Below are 15696 nucleotides of genomic sequence, written 5' to 3'. Positions count from 1 at the left end.
GACCTTAAGCTTTCCACATGAATAAAATAGGGCCCTCTGTCTTGATAGGTTTCACAAACCTCTGATACATTTCCAATTCATACAGAAACATTACATTAAGTTAAAATCATTTTTCATTGTAACAAAATAATAACTTATTAATTCAGATGGATTTGTAAAAGCAGTAAAGGGACCGGATAATATAAATAAAAAATAACCTCCACACTTACATTTCACATCTGTGAAGCACTACACTGAGTTTGGATTTGTTATTTTCTCTAATTATGAGGTTTAGAGGTGCAGGAGGCTTCGTCTTTTCAGCTATTTGGATACACTAACGAAAGGTCAAGCCTGCAATTTATAAGAGGTTAGATTTCATTAAATGAGTTTTTGTCGGAGGAGCCGACTGTGCTGTGCCTGTTGTAGGGATGATTCACGTGTAGAGGAGGCAGACAGAGAGCGTCCTTGTGCCTCAGCCTTCGCTCAGAGCAAGCGTCAGAATCCAACAGCATTACAAGACGTCAGTCAGTGAGATTCTTAGCTTTTTGTTGTTTGGTAACATCTACAGTGGTTAGCGATCATCATATTGTCTGTGTTCCCTTGTGAAATGTCCTTCACAGTGAGTTTCTGTTCACACAGGTCTTTTCTTTGACTGTTCAGCCCACAGTGGCTGTCACCATTCATCCTAATTACTTAGGTTTTTATTTTTATTTTTTTAAAGCAAAACTTCTAAGTTCGGTTCTGGTTAAGAGTGTGTTTTTCCTGCAAGACAAAATGAATTAAAATTTTGTTTCTTGCGTTAAGAAGAGACACTTAAATTGCACCACGATGCTGCGGTCTAGCCTGCTTGAGGCTGCTTCGGTTTCACAGCAAAGGAGGCAAATGAGCAGAGGGGCATGTGGGTGAAGGGTGGAAGCGTCAATTCCTGAATTGTAGTTGCACACATCCACACACTCACTCATACACAAACACACTTAGAGCCAGACCAACTACTCATGCTGTGTCACATCTTGTGCCAGTGCACTGAGGTTTCCTCTGTAAAGAAACACTGTGCCGGCTAAGGAAGGCAGTCTGTTTAATATTATAAAAACCACACTGGGAGCTGGCGGGTTTATGCAGTAGCATCTGGCGTCACCACAGATGCCTGCCAGGGCGCACATTAGATCAGAATAATTGGTCAGGACAGCAGCGTGAGATGGACAAATGAGAACCTCCTCCTGGGTGACCTGATGGCCAGGGGGGGGGAGAATGAACAACGCTGCTCAGTGTCTGATAAGGAGCTTTGGAAATAAAGTACAAAGATAGATAAGGCTAACAGGAGAAGTGCTTACTGTTTAGGTTTTTTACGGGAAAGCCTGTACTGTTATACAGTAACAGTGATATGATAAGAAATAGGAGTAACCCTAAGTACAAAATCCTAAATACACTGTTAAAAATAATGTGATGTTCTCTCAGTTATTTTCTCTCTACCCTCTCTCACACACACGCTTACTTATTCATACACAAGGCCACAATAGTTTGTGAATTTAAAATTGACAGCAAACTTTTAACGATGTCAAACCGATTCCTTATTGTGATTAAGGAGCTGAATATTTGTTTTTATCTATGGACATATATGGAATTAAATCAGAGCAAGCAGTTAAAGTTTGCCAATGAGGACCTAAGGGTCTTAGGCCCCCCTTGGGTAACTCACTCGTATTTTTTGTAGTGTGGTGTGTGTTCATTTAATCCAAACTGAGTCTTTATTGTGGATTTTCTGTAAAGTACTTGTACACTCCATTTAGAAGAACACTATAAAGAGAAAAACACACTATTATGTACCCCCCCCACCCCCCCTCCATCTTATGTTGACAGAAAATCTGATTCATAATTTAAGGCAACATACGACATGCAAATGACCTTCTTATCCCCCCACCTTGCTTTTTAATTTAACATTTAACATAATGAACTTAAGTCTAACTGTGTTTTTCTGATTTTGCTGGGATGAACATGCTGTACTGGAAGGTTAGGCTCTTGGGGAACATTTCGTTGGTTATTGTTCTACATCGCCTTCTCTGCGCCCTCTTTACTGTTCACTAGTCCCAAATTCTGTACCTCCAATTAGAAACAGAAGAATTTATTTTTGATGTTCAATACAGTGAAATACACAAACAATTATTGCAAAGGTAGAGATAAATAACGTCGGCATATAGAAAATGAAAAACATCCAAGACACAATGGCAATGTAAAATTACAGTGAGACAGTGAAAACTGGGGGCTAATACTACTGTACAGGGACACGGGTAGCAAACAAGACATTTTGGACCTAAATTTCCCTCTCGTTAAACAAATAAATATTTAATATGAACAATATCAAATAAAGCAAGAATTGCTTGACACTTGGCTTTCCTGAACGAAGCAGTTTGACATTGCTGAGATGGGTCAAATGAAGCGTTGTAATGAATACCCAACTGATTGTACGTGTGCAACTCCTCGGTGAGAATCTTTGGTAGAAAAGTCATGGCGGTACGGAAAAGAAATGTAAATGACATATTTACACATAATACAGTCTTATTAGAAAGGCATTTGAGCGATGCAGTGGCTGCGTTTCACCACAGATTAAATCTGCGGAAAGGAAAACTGCGCATGAAAAAGCATCTTCCTTTGCCTTGATGGTAATAATAGAGGGGCAGAAGGAGTAAAGCAGCTGGAGCCAGCTCACTTATAGACATAAAAAAAAGTCCTTGAACAAAAAAGCTCCCATTTTCTATGACAGTATCAGCCCACGCTGGTTGAACTTTAAAAAAGACCTCAAGAGGAAGAGGCAAAAATGCCTCAATGTTCTTATCTCTGAGGAGCAGAAGAATGTAGTCTTCCCAGCACATAGGCACCATAATAGTCCAGATCTGCTCCAGTGAAATTTGTCCCTCTAAAATGCACTAAGAGAAACTACTGGTATTCCACAGCAGTCAAATCCATTCAGGAGATTTATTAGATTCCAGTTTGTTCTGCTTAATCCAATTAGCGAAAGGACAACAGGAATAAAGAGAGAATCTTGTTAGCTTCCAGTGGAAGTGGATGAGATACAGAACATAGGTTCCTTTCTAACATCCTGTGTGATTCCAGTGGCAGCTATTACATGTGTGTGAGGTCAGTCCCAGTCATCTTTACACACACAGGCACACTCCTCATGGTGCTCCAAGGGCACATCTGTCAAGGACTTCTGCAGACCTCTGCCACCGCTTCGGTGTTTCAACAGCAGAGCCTGTCAGAGAGGAGGCGGCTTTAGTTAACAGCTGGACGTCAAATGCATCATGTGGAGTATGTTTAATGGGAAGGTTACTCAGAAATTTTAACTGTTTGTGTACCTGTGAATTTCTGTAAACACATCAATGAGTTTTACCTCGTTTTAAGATTTTCACTGAGAGCCTACAAAATGTCGTATTCTGACACATTGCATGAAGCGTTTTGATATTTATAATACCAGTGATTTAATCCCATCAGATGCTTACATTTCTGGCTTCCAAATCTCAGTTTCCAAGTCATACAAGTCAATACTATCACATTTCACACCAGACACCTGTGTTTCAAGTCTTAGATTCTCATTTTTACTTTCACGAGTTTCCTCTTATTCATTTCGTGTTAGCATCGCTGGAGGGAGCCTGAGAACTAAGAATGTGTTGTCACTGGCTGTAATTGTTGTGCATATGGCAATAAAGAAGTTGAATTGTGCAACTGACAGGGGCATAAATGACTATTGTATTTTATACAGCAATGTCAAGATTGATTTTTGAAGAAATTTGCTGCTACAGTAGGTGTGATGTAAAAAGATCAAGTTGGCCCGACTGCAGTAATAAATAACAGCACATGGAATCACCAAACTGAATGTACTGAACAAATGTGTCATGTCAGCTTTCATTTCCCTCTGTTTTCTCAGAGCAGAGATGAGGCTACTGCTGGTAATGCAACAGTAATTACCACATTCATCATTACAAAAATGATTTATTTCTTTTTTAATCAGGGGAAAGGCCAAAGTGCCGATTCAATTTATACGCTCAAATCCAAAAATGAGTCTCAGAGCTTCTGTTACCTGGAGGTAAAGTCAGTGTGTGAAGTTGGTGTTTACCTCATGGTATTTCTTTGTGACCCTGGTGGGCACACACTGGCAGTCGTAGCAGCGGTGAGAGCAGCAGGCGCAGTTTCCGCCACAGCGCTTCACCAGGAGGCAGCTTGGCCAGAAAATGGCGTCTGTCCTCTTCAACTCCTCACGCAAGGATACCGAGAAGTTGCGTGGAGTGCAGCTGTACAGTCGAACGTCCTCCCTCAACAGATTTAGATCAGTTCCTCCTCAAAAACACAGAGAAGCCATGATCAGAATCACCTCCTGTCGAAACAAACTTTGCAGTTTTCACATTTTTTTTCCATCACCTATAGCACTCTTTACTAGTTTAAATTCCTAACATTACACATATTAAAGTGTTTCTTTGTTGTGTCTATGCGTCACTGTATGTATGTATGTACTGCAATTGTAAACTATCATGCATATTCTTAGACTTTGCATTTAATTTAATTGTAAAAATGTCCTACCTTTAGCTTTCTTGTTGTGGATGAATGATTTTCCCAGCACATGCCATGTAGGTTTGTACAGCTCTTCCATATCCACCTGCCATCGCTCCGGCTCCACGTACTTCATGACCTCCTCCATGGTGCTCATTCCTGCTACGGCTTCTGACAACTGCTCAATACCCTGCAGGGATGGAGGGAGAACTGCGGGGACTTCAGGCTCTGATACACTCTGCATGAAAACCAGCAGATGAGATGGAGAGAGAGACAGAAAAAAAATAGAGTAGTTATCTGGAAGGTAACAATAGAAAAATGTATTAGAGGTAAGGGTCATGTTTTCATAGGCTTTGACTTTTGATGTACACTGAAATTGTCTTATTTTCTCTACCAGAGCGACATAATGTTTATGTGAGACATATACTGCAGCCTCCACACCCAAAACCACCTCATTGTGCCAACTGCCTCAGAATACTTATGGACCAGCCACTTTCTGTGACATTTAAGAGCTTGTAAGCTTGCTGCAGGTATTAAAACAGGAAAAGTTACACAGGGGGAACAACTTTGTCAGCAGTGACAAGATATATTTTATTTCTACACTGTGAAAAAAAAAAAGAAAATGTTACGGTACGAAAAGAAGGAGAGTTTGACTCTGCTATGGTACATTTTATGTCACAGTGAGAAATTGGGTTTAAATTGGGTTGAGGCTCATTAACTGCTACAGTGGTTTGGACGTGAGTTGAGTTTAACAGAAACTATGACAGTCCAGGCCAGCTGGAGCCTAATTTAAGAGCTATGTGTTAGACCTGCTAATGTGTGGAAGAGTTGAGACCAGTGCTCCTGAAGACTACAGACTGAGCATTCCCCCCACTGGCCTCTGCACTGGATAATACTTAGACAATGACTAACAACAAACAACAACAATATTTGGGAATGGCGATGAGAAATTGATTCACATACTCTGCAACTCTGTTCCAATTTTAAATCATGCATAATGTCCCTTTCCCCACTTCTCTTTCCACTTTAGTCTCAAGATAATGTATCAGCTTTTCCATTAAGAAGATTTCTTCAACGATTATTAGCCTGTGGTCTTTTGTCAGTGGCGCCTCCTTACCCTCCTTAACAAATTATTGGTCACTTCCTCTGAGGATTTACAGAGACAAAGTACCAACCAACTCTTAGGGATCTTATATCCTATATTTATTGTGGCACTATATTTGGTTTAGGGCTCATCACTAATGCTCACTCCTTGATATAAGACAACTTAATATGGAATATTTAATCAAATATTCCACCTGGCAGCTCAGTTTTCAACTGCAGCCAACACTGTGGGAATGTTGGATGTGTACCCGCCTCAGCTTAAGCCTGTGATCCTTCATATAAAGACGAGACACTACTTATAATCTCTGGTGGAGGAAAAAAAAACAGTGAATTCAGCTGAATTCCAACAAGGAGCATGTGATATTGACTAAATCTGTAATTGTTCCATGCACTGAAATTGAGAGGAAAATGCAAACAAATGGCATAATTCTTCCAAGCTGTCAAATGTGATCACATCTGCGTCACCTCGTCTGCCCAGTTTGCAATAACATTTGTCCCTCCAGCTTCCAAACACGGCAGTATTATTTGTTTCAAACTCCCAGCCCTCCAGGCTACAGCGCGCAGTCACAGAGAAGATTGATACCTGGGGTGTTGGTCTTCCCACGAGAGAAGAGGCTAATCTGTTAAACCTTTCAGTCCTGTGACGCTGCGTTTGTCCAACATGTCAGCTCGCTGGTCTCTCTAATCTTATGTGACTGACAGGTAGAAAGCAACATTGTGACACTTGTAAAAAAAAATGCAGCTCGCGGAGCATTGAACACATCGGCTGCTGGCAGCTGGGTCTTTAAGCTTTTGGAGAGGCAGAAATGTTTGAACAGAAAAAAATGATTCCAGGAATGTGTATCTACCCTTTGATGACTTAAAGGGGTGAATTAGAAAGGAATCCAGCGAGAAATGGGGTTTGGAAGAGGAAAAGTTTTCTTTTCATCAGACACCAACATAACAAGGATTTGAGGTTTATTCACAAACTTACTTCTTATGCTAAAAATGTTAGCATTCACAACACTGTAAATCCTCCTTGACAAAGTTTATTCATCAAGTGGCTTTCATAAATGTATTTCAAAGTGTTTATTTCACACAAACACAGAACACAGATATGAACCAGTAGTGGGCGGCTGTGGTCCAGAAGCAGAGTGGATCGTCCACCAATGAGAAGATTGGTGGTTTGATCCCCGGCCCCTCTAGACCGCATGATGAAGTGTTCTTGGGCGCTGAACCCCAAATTAGCTTCCTCCTGATGGCAGGGTTGGTAGCCTCTTACAGAAAGGCTTTGAGTGGTCAAAATGACTAGAAAGGCGCTGTACGAGTACAGTCCATTTACAACAGTGGAGCCAAAAGAGATATTAAAGATGGATCCATTCCTTTCTTTGCCTTGACTGAATAGAAAAAGACAGGCAATTAATCAGTAAAAGAAATCAGTAATGGCATTTTTACACTATTGGTGTCACACAGGAAACAGCCATATGATTTACAAACTGTGCAATACTCTCAAAATCCAAATGTGTGGTGCAGACTTTAACATAAGATGCCAGTGGGTTGACATGGCTGCACCACAGGCTACAAAAATACAGCTGATGCACAGCTGTGCTCATGCCACAGATTTGACTCATTCTAATGAGGCTGCTTTCATAACCGCTGAACATATCTTCGGTTTATTTGGCACCTACTGAGATAAACAGACACAACTGTGAGAGGAATATTTGTGGAGAAAGGACCGGTCATACAGCGTCGTAGAGGTGTAAGTAAGAGTGAATTGAACAGTCCTTTTCTCTGAGCAGTATTTCCAGACAACAGAGGGGAGCTGTGATTCTTATTAGCTGAGCCTTGGCAGTGGCGAACAGTGTGGACTGGAAGCCATTAACAGCTTGTGAATGTCGACGGTGCAACACTCCCCCAATTAGCGGCACTCTGCTAGCTCGGCTTCAGATAGAGAAGCCAAGCAATCCCTCAGAGACACATCAAGATTGTGTGAATCATGCTATAAGTAGCTGAGATGAGGGCTCCCATCTAAAAATTCATGAACAAAGTAGTTAAATGGACCACCAACTTCAAGCTGGCATGAATGAGCTGTGTCCATGTGTCAAGTTTCACAAAGACTTGATTAATGAACACACACAGTATTGTTGGATTAGCTGTCAAAATCAATCTATAACTAATTCTAGATCTATGATTTGACATTTTTTGATTTATGATGGATGACACGGAGGATGCTGATTGGATGTAACATGTTGAGGTGACAGATGTACCTTGGCCATTGAGGCACGTATGTTCTTTGTGTCTACTGTAGGTGTGTGACAATACAACACCAACAGCATTAGCATGTGCAACACTGCTTGTTCCCTGAAAGCTGACACTTACAGGGCAGGTACACAGCGAGAAGAATGTCCCGAGTCCAATCGTCCCCTAACTGAATTAAGGCTATAACAGTGTAGCAGTGTTACTACAGGCAACATTGTGTAGGGTACGATTAGGTCTTTTGTGTGTAACTGAAGCACATTTAGAAATTGCAACCTTTATTTCTACACGATCAGGAAAATAAAGCATTCTGATGTTGTTTGGAACTATCTAGGACTAAATTAGAATATTTCCTTGCATAATTCTGCACATAATAACCTTTCTATAGCTCAAATTGCAATTTATGTGATACTAATGTGATGCTAATTCTTTAACATTAGGAACAACCTTCTGTAGAGAATCTAGACTCAAGGTATTAAACTCAAACGTATGGTGGCAAACCTATATTATATTCTTTGGCTTTAGCCTTAATAAAAAGGAGTTTCCTGTTAGTTTCAATTATTTCTGATAACATGGCTGAACCAGAAAAAGTATATATAGACTCAGTGGAGATACTACAAGCAGATACATAATGAACACAGGTAGCAGTAGGATATTTAACAAGATTTCAGTGTACAATTTTGTTGAAATGTGTTTTGAAAAGGATGGTAAATGGTAAAAGGAGGAATGTGTTTTTATTCCCCTAGAATGGCCTACGACAGAATCAAAGTGCGAAAGCTTTTAAAGTACCTCTTATCGCTGTCAAACTCGCTGAACCCCCTCTGCCCTTCAAGAAATAACCTTGTTTTCAAGCTGTGATTACCTCATTTCCAGCTCTCTTTGTTCTCGCACAGCACAACCGCATGGCCTTATTTCTGGTAACTAAAATGACAGGTTCAGCTAACTATGTTGAGATGAAAATTCTGAAATAGCATCTTGGAAGAGCTCTGGAAAACAATATCTTCTCTTTTACATGGAGTCGCAAACCACTTCCTTGCACAAGACATCTTTGAGTAAGCAAGAAGGTCTGTTGTGCGTGAATAAAGTGTTTTTTTCTCTCCCTCACTATATGCCACACACTGCAATTGAGGTTGGTGTAAAAACAGACCTCAGTTTCACCATGCCAACGGTAAGCCTCCTGGCCTCCTGCATGGCTTTGCCAGTCATCGCCATCCGCTTTAACAAGGAGTTTATTCCTCGCTTCTTCAGCCCGATCTCAATCCCAGTGTGTGGAACTCTCTTCAATCCATTAAATAAACAAAGCTGATAGAGCGATCTTCACGTCTTGGTAGCAGTGGGGTTTAATTCTGGGTTGAGACCTCGCAGAGACAATGATGTACGTTTTGTTTGCTCCTTTAACCCACCGCTCAACAGCCCTCACACTCCATTCAACAGACTCCTTCTCTTCTGTGTTTTAACAACCCCTTTGCCTCGGCCCTTTCACTTTTCCTAAAATCTCTTCCTGTGAATTACAGACCGGGTCTTTTTATCCCCCCCTTCCATTCTGTGGAAGTGGTGGGGAGGAATTATTGCTTGTTTAAATATAAACTAAAGTGCTGGCCCCTGCGTGGCACGAGGTTTCAGTAGCTGCTGGTTGACCACAAAGGAAACAGAGTGCTGCTGTTCTAATGTGCTCCTCCTCTGTCGGAGGAAAGTTCAAAGGGAAACCAGACTGAACGTGCAGAGGCCATAGCTTCCTTTTCCACCTTATGGTTTCCGCACCTTCTAGAGTTGGAATATGAAAGATAAACCCATAGTTCCTTCATATGGTTAGTGGCACCACACTGGAACACCACAGTAGAATAGTTTCATTCTACTGCAATATAAGAGCAGTAAATTTGACTTTTAAATTCCAAAACATCCACACTTATATTATATTTCAGAATATTTCAGAAATGTAAATATTTTTTTAACATAGGCTACAGCATAGATTATATAACCAAGCTAGCTGAAAGATTTTAAATGGCAGAGCTAGATAAGTTACAGGGTTTCATAGGGAGGTTTTCTTTATCCAAATCAAGTGTCTAACGATAGAAGGTGTATGATTATACGTTAAATTGACTTAATTTTACTTGAATCACTGAAACTCATGTATCATTTTCGTACTCTTATGGTGAAATTTCAAAGGATATCATTGCCCAATGATCCCAATATATGCAGATTAGGTTAATTGGTGACTTTACATAGCCAGAATGGTGTGAATGGCTGTCTGTGATGGGATTTGCTCCAGCCCCCCCGCGACCCTTAAGGATAAGCAGTGGATGGATGGAATATCAAGGACTGCTGCTCAAATAAAGTAATAATACATCATTGGATGACACTTTCAGGGATTTTGGAATTAAGTAACTCCTTGTAAATGTGTCTTTTTGGATAAATCCATTAGATAAAGAAAGGTCTTAACAATGTTAAGTAGTCTATTGGTGGTTAACATTTAGTTTGATGTATAGTTTGATACAGTTCATTCCCAACATGACAAGGATCATTACTCTAGATTGTCTGAGCAACCTTCTTTTCAGTAACTTAGCCCTCTGCACTAGTGTATTGACTCTATCACCGGGAGCTACTGTAGTAGATGAAATTATTGATTTTTCACTCTTAACTTACATCTGTATTTTAAGGAAGACAGCTTGGACAGTCATTGTGACACTACATCACTGAGTCAACCAGTTAGTGCTGCTATCAACAGTGCTGTTTTGGGTTTTAAGGGTAAAACAGAATTCAATAATAATGTGTGTGAGAAAAAAAGACCAAAAAAAAGCTTTTGAAACAGAAAAAAAAAGTTACAGAGAGAACACAAAGCACCATCAGCGATCAGTTGCCTATTTGTGCTTGTCAGGTATCACAGCGCTGCAGGCCCTTAGGGATTAATGAGAAGTAGAGCTGTTTACTTAAAGCAAGTGAACAGAACTAAAACATGACAGGTTAAAACATGGCAGTCATCTCCTCAGTTTATCTCTTGGCTTTTGTCAGCGGGAACGAAAGCATTCTGTGTGTGTGGTCTAAAGATCAGGACCGGAAAAAAAAAAAAAAAGCAAGAACGTGAAAGAGAAAGAGAAGAGAGAAGAGGATGGATCGAGACAAAGATGGCGAGAAGTACACAGGAACAGAAGTTGTTTCTAATGTTTCTCCAGACTTTGTTGGATGGAGCCAAACAACTGTAATTTCTCCAGTAAGGTAACATTCAGCTAGTATAGTTTTACCACCGAATCACTGCACATATTTTCAGTTTGTTCAGTTTTTTTTTTTTTGTTTTTCCCTTGGTTGCAAAAAGAAGAAGAAAAAAAAAGGGATAAGCATGATAAGCATGAGGGCATCCTCCTCTTACAGAGTTAGCTACTTAACTAGCTATGGAAAAAAGCTCTGTGAAAGAATGGCCAAAGTATGGATGAGATTGGATGGCTTACTTCTCTGATAGTTTAGTAAAGACATTTTTTGATTTTTTGAAACAGGGTTGTGTGAGGTACTTATTCATACTCATACCTACAGTAGACAAAACAAAAAATCACTATAAGTTTCAGTGAGCACTATATTCAGAATATTTTCTCCACTTTACCTCACTGTCATGTGGCCATTTTGGACAGGGAACTGAAGCCGTTACATCCATCCATTCTCACTTTAAATGTGCCCAACTTCTTTGACAAGCACAGAAATGTTTCCTCACGGAGTTGTTGATCTTTTGCTGTATTGATCAATCCAAAGTCACACAATAACAACAACAAAAACTAAGAGATGAAGGCAGTGATAGACCAGCTCCCATGTTCTGCAAGGAAAAATTACTTCTTTTTTCAGTTGAGTCTGGTAGCTTGGAACAGAGTAATATGGCTTCACTAACCATAGATAAATACCTCATACTAACCTACTTCAAACTATACCATTAAGTGCTGCTAAGAAGCCATATCTGCAGCTTCTGTGTTAAATGAAAATGTGATTGGCAACATGGATAGTCACCCACAAAGACAAAACCCCTCCCTGCCAACAAGAAATTGGATAATATGAAAGAAATGTCAGGCTGAATGAATGAAGTGAAACGAAACGGCAGTTCAGTCTGATCATCAAGCTGATGTTTGAAGTTACGTGACAGGTTATGAGGCTTGAAAGGCAAAGCTTTGTCTTTGTCATTCGCTCATTCACTGTGTGTGTGCTCTAACAAATATTAGTACTATGTGCTCTTCACTGGTCTTTAGCGAAGCCGGTGATGTACTGAATGAGTTCACGCTTATGCTATGCACACACATTTTATTGAATAAGCCAAAAGTTTGAAAGGTGAATGGAAACGAAAAAGTAGCCAGGGACGGAAGTAGTCTGTGTTACAGGCAAACAGAAGTGAGGGGGAGGAATAACAGCAAAGGGCAGAGAGAAGGACTGGATGTGTTTTTAGAAATACATTTCAGTCCTAAGTACAGAGTAAAATGACATGGTTATCTGTGTAAAGTGGGGTACTGTAAAAACACATAAAAGGGGATATTACTTTTGAACTACTGTATGTGATGATAAAACACGGACAGAAAATGAAACAGACAGGCAGCAGCGTGACAATTTTCCACACAAAAAGCACTTCTATCTCTTAATTCCTACTTTCATTTCAGGGGCTTGAATGAATCCCCCCCCCCCCGAGGGTCAGAGGACTTCTTTGTGAATGTGAAGCCACTTATTTTCTCCATCTCAGACTTAAGCAACACCATTAGTGACACTGAGACCGTCAGACTCAGTCGGACTCGATCTATAGATAGAGTACAGGTTCAAAGGGTTCGTGGTTTTATATAGAACATATTAGTTTGATCGTTTTTAAAATGAAAACAATACTAGCCCCAGCAAATGAGAAAATGACAAAGCTTTGAAACCATTTGGTTGTGGCTGTTTTGTTTTGTCTGTATATAAGTGTATCCAAGTCTTCTGGCTTGTGTGCATCTTCATAACTAAAATAAATGACAGTGCAGCTGCCAGATGTTCCAGAGTGCTTAAAGAGAATTTCTCCACAGTGCTGCCTAAAAACCTCGGGTACCCATAAACAGAAATGGATGATTGCAAATTAAGACACCATGTTATGCAACAAGCAAATTATTCTAATTGTGCTTGCATGGCGAGGCATTGCTTAGAGCCATGTGAGGTCCCTGAAGTTGGAGATGGAGGCAGAGAAATGCAATGACATTGATGCATTGATACTGTACGTACCACAGGCAGAAGGGAGTAGCGGATGCAGAATCCCGGCTCCGAGGGGAAGTACTCATCAGAGATGAAGCGTATCCTGATCTGACTGCCTTTGGAAGTGTGACTAGCTGGTACCGACTGTGACCCACACCAGCGACCCAGGATGGTCTTCTCAGTCGGATCTTCTATCTCCACAAAGTCGTATCTGGCGGAGCGAGAGAGAGGAAGGGCAGAAACGGATTATTTTAGCGTCTGAGAGATCACCAGATACTGGGAGGACTCTGCAACTGTGTCCCATTATCATGAAACAGTCTGTCTGAGTCATACCAAAACCTCTAGCTACTACTAGCTTTCATGCCTCTACACTTGTGTGTACGTGTGTCAGCACCTTTAACGTTTGCCTTGGTGCTGTCGTCTTGCCCTACTGAGGGTGAGATTGTTAATATCAATAAAGCCGCCCAGGGAAATAAAGTTAACCTCATTAAAAAAAAACAGAAAATAAATATCTTAAACAGCAGGTTACAATATCTCAGCAATGTCAGATGAGATTTGTGTCCGTTATTTTCTACCTAAATTAAATCAGTAAATGAACTGGATATTGCCAGTGAATTGAGAGCAGATCTCCGGTTGGTTGACAGTGCGGCATAAGCAGCTGTTCTTACTACTTAGTGGTTATGGCTGCTGATGGCAGCCTTTTGACAGGCCTATTACACTGACACCACATGTTGTCATTGAAATATAGTTTTTAATTAAAAAAACCTTGAGCTTGTTACGGTGTACTGCATGTTGACTGTGGGAGAGCTGCAGGCCTCTTAACTCAGACTCCAAAAACTAATTCTCAGTTGTTTGAAAACTGCCATTGTATATCATTAAGTTTACATGATTTCCATTTTGTCCTGGATAGACCACGAGGTCTGGAACATAAAACACAGCAACTGCATGAAAATATGTCGCAACATAACTCTGCCATAATGTGCTTTTATCTCTTATTTTATTGTACCTACCTTTACCTTTATTATATCGGATGTTAAAAATTAAAAATTATTTTCCCTGTCTACTAACTAATCTACGACACCCACAGAAATAACCCACATAACTGGGACCGAACGGCACCAGAGTTTAAATCTACAGTGTTTTTCTGTCTATAAACATATTAATCACAGAAAACTGCAGAGGCTGTTGGTGGCAAAGATTGTATCTAAAATGACTAAACAAAATGATAATTGTAGTTACTTAAGGATTCAAGGAACTTTATTGTCATACCAGCACACATTTACACATGAGATGGTACAAAATTTCGCACTCAGGTCCCGGTTGTAAGCCACAATGAATATATAAAATAGAAGTATGGAAATGTAATTAATTAATAATTACATTTCAGTATGTAACTAAAAGCATTTTGCTTGTTGCGGGGATCAAACTTTGAGGCCTTGTAATCACATGACAGTCTCACTCTGCACGGGCCACCCTGCCAAGCCCATAATACCAGTAAACAGTATGAAGTGCAGAAGCATATGGCCGTGCTCCAGACTCCTTTGGTGTGCCAAGGCTAACATCGACCAACCTCAGCACTTAAAACACGCGGTTCAGGAGTTCAGCCTTTATTATTTATACCTGTATGTGTAACCAGTGGCTGTGCTGCATTCAATACAGCCTTGTTTCACTGACTCTTCACAGTCTGGGATTAATCACTTTGCCATTTGCGTCAACAGGCACGCTAACCTCTCATTCAGTGCTGCCAATTCGGATATTTGGATTTCAAGGACATTGTTTACATTTTGCACAGGCTTGACAGATTCAGTTCAAGCTGGTTTCAATAAAACAACATGGAGGGACATGTGCAAGACTAAAAATGGATTTTCTGTGATGTTAAATAAACTGAAGGGGAGGGGGGTCGATAAATTTACTGACTGTGTTGCCTTTGATTTGGAAAGTTATACAGAAAGTTTGTAATCTGCATAAACAAACCTATTGGGAAAGGTAAAACTGAAACTGTTCTTTCGCAAAAACATTCACATTCACAGTTTAAATGAATGCAAACCAGACTGGCATTAAATGATTTTGGAAAAGGATAAAATATCAGTTTAACTTCTATCTGACTTCTCAATGGTCACTGAAGAGAGAAGCTTCAAAAACACACACACAAAAAAAAAAAAACCCCAGACAGCTCGAAAGCTTTGACAGATGGCTCATCAATAATGCAGGATGCCCTGATCATTACACATCGCCATGTGCTCAGAATCACCATGTCGAACAGCGGTTTCTCAGATTTACAAATGCACTGACATACATACCAAACTCTACGTACAGCCGCAGCGAACAGGTTCAGTACAACAAAGAAATCTTATATAGAGCACTATCAGGTAGGATTTCCTTTCTGTAAGGAAACTGTGTTTAGTATGCACAAACATAAAGCTTGTGCACACCTATTTTTTTCCCCTTGTACATTATTAATAGGTACAATATCTACCACTGAGATGATGTTGATAAGCAACACGAAGGCTGTTTTTAGTCTTCTCCTTTCAGAATAAAGACAGTGAGCATAAATGCCTTTCTGAGAGCAGTCCTGTGTGCGAGCCTTGAAGCACGACTCTGCTGCCATGCCAACCAGCAGCAAGACCAATCCCCCTCTCCAATATGCCTCTCCTCCAGTGG

The 15696-nt window shown here is 40.3% G+C and overlaps 1 protein-coding gene across 1 annotated transcript in view; it reads right to left on the bottom strand.

The window, feature by feature from the left end:
- Nucleotides 1-2110: 2110 nt before the first annotated feature.
- Nucleotides 2111-15696, bottom strand: part of pdgfc (platelet derived growth factor c) — a 43547-nt gene continuing 29961 nt past the window's right edge. The window contains exons 4-7 of the mRNA XM_070836969.1: nucleotides 13066-13246; nucleotides 4546-4753; nucleotides 4085-4305; nucleotides 2111-3223 (exon numbers count right to left, since the gene is read on the bottom strand). Coding sequence (XP_070693070.1) covers nucleotides 3110-3223; nucleotides 4085-4305; nucleotides 4546-4753; nucleotides 13066-13246 — 724 coding nt within the window. The 3' untranslated portion in view covers nucleotides 2111-3109. The remainder of the gene's footprint in view (nucleotides 3224-4084; nucleotides 4306-4545; nucleotides 4754-13065; nucleotides 13247-15696) is intronic.

Source organism: Pempheris klunzingeri, chromosome 9 (genome assembly GCF_042242105.1).
Source record: "Pempheris klunzingeri isolate RE-2024b chromosome 9, fPemKlu1.hap1, whole genome shotgun sequence".
Classification (NCBI taxonomy): Eukaryota; Metazoa; Chordata; class Actinopteri; order Acropomatiformes; family Pempheridae; genus Pempheris; species Pempheris klunzingeri.
The sequence above is the reverse complement of the archived record's forward strand: the minus strand, read 5'-3'. Positions and strand labels throughout refer to the sequence as shown.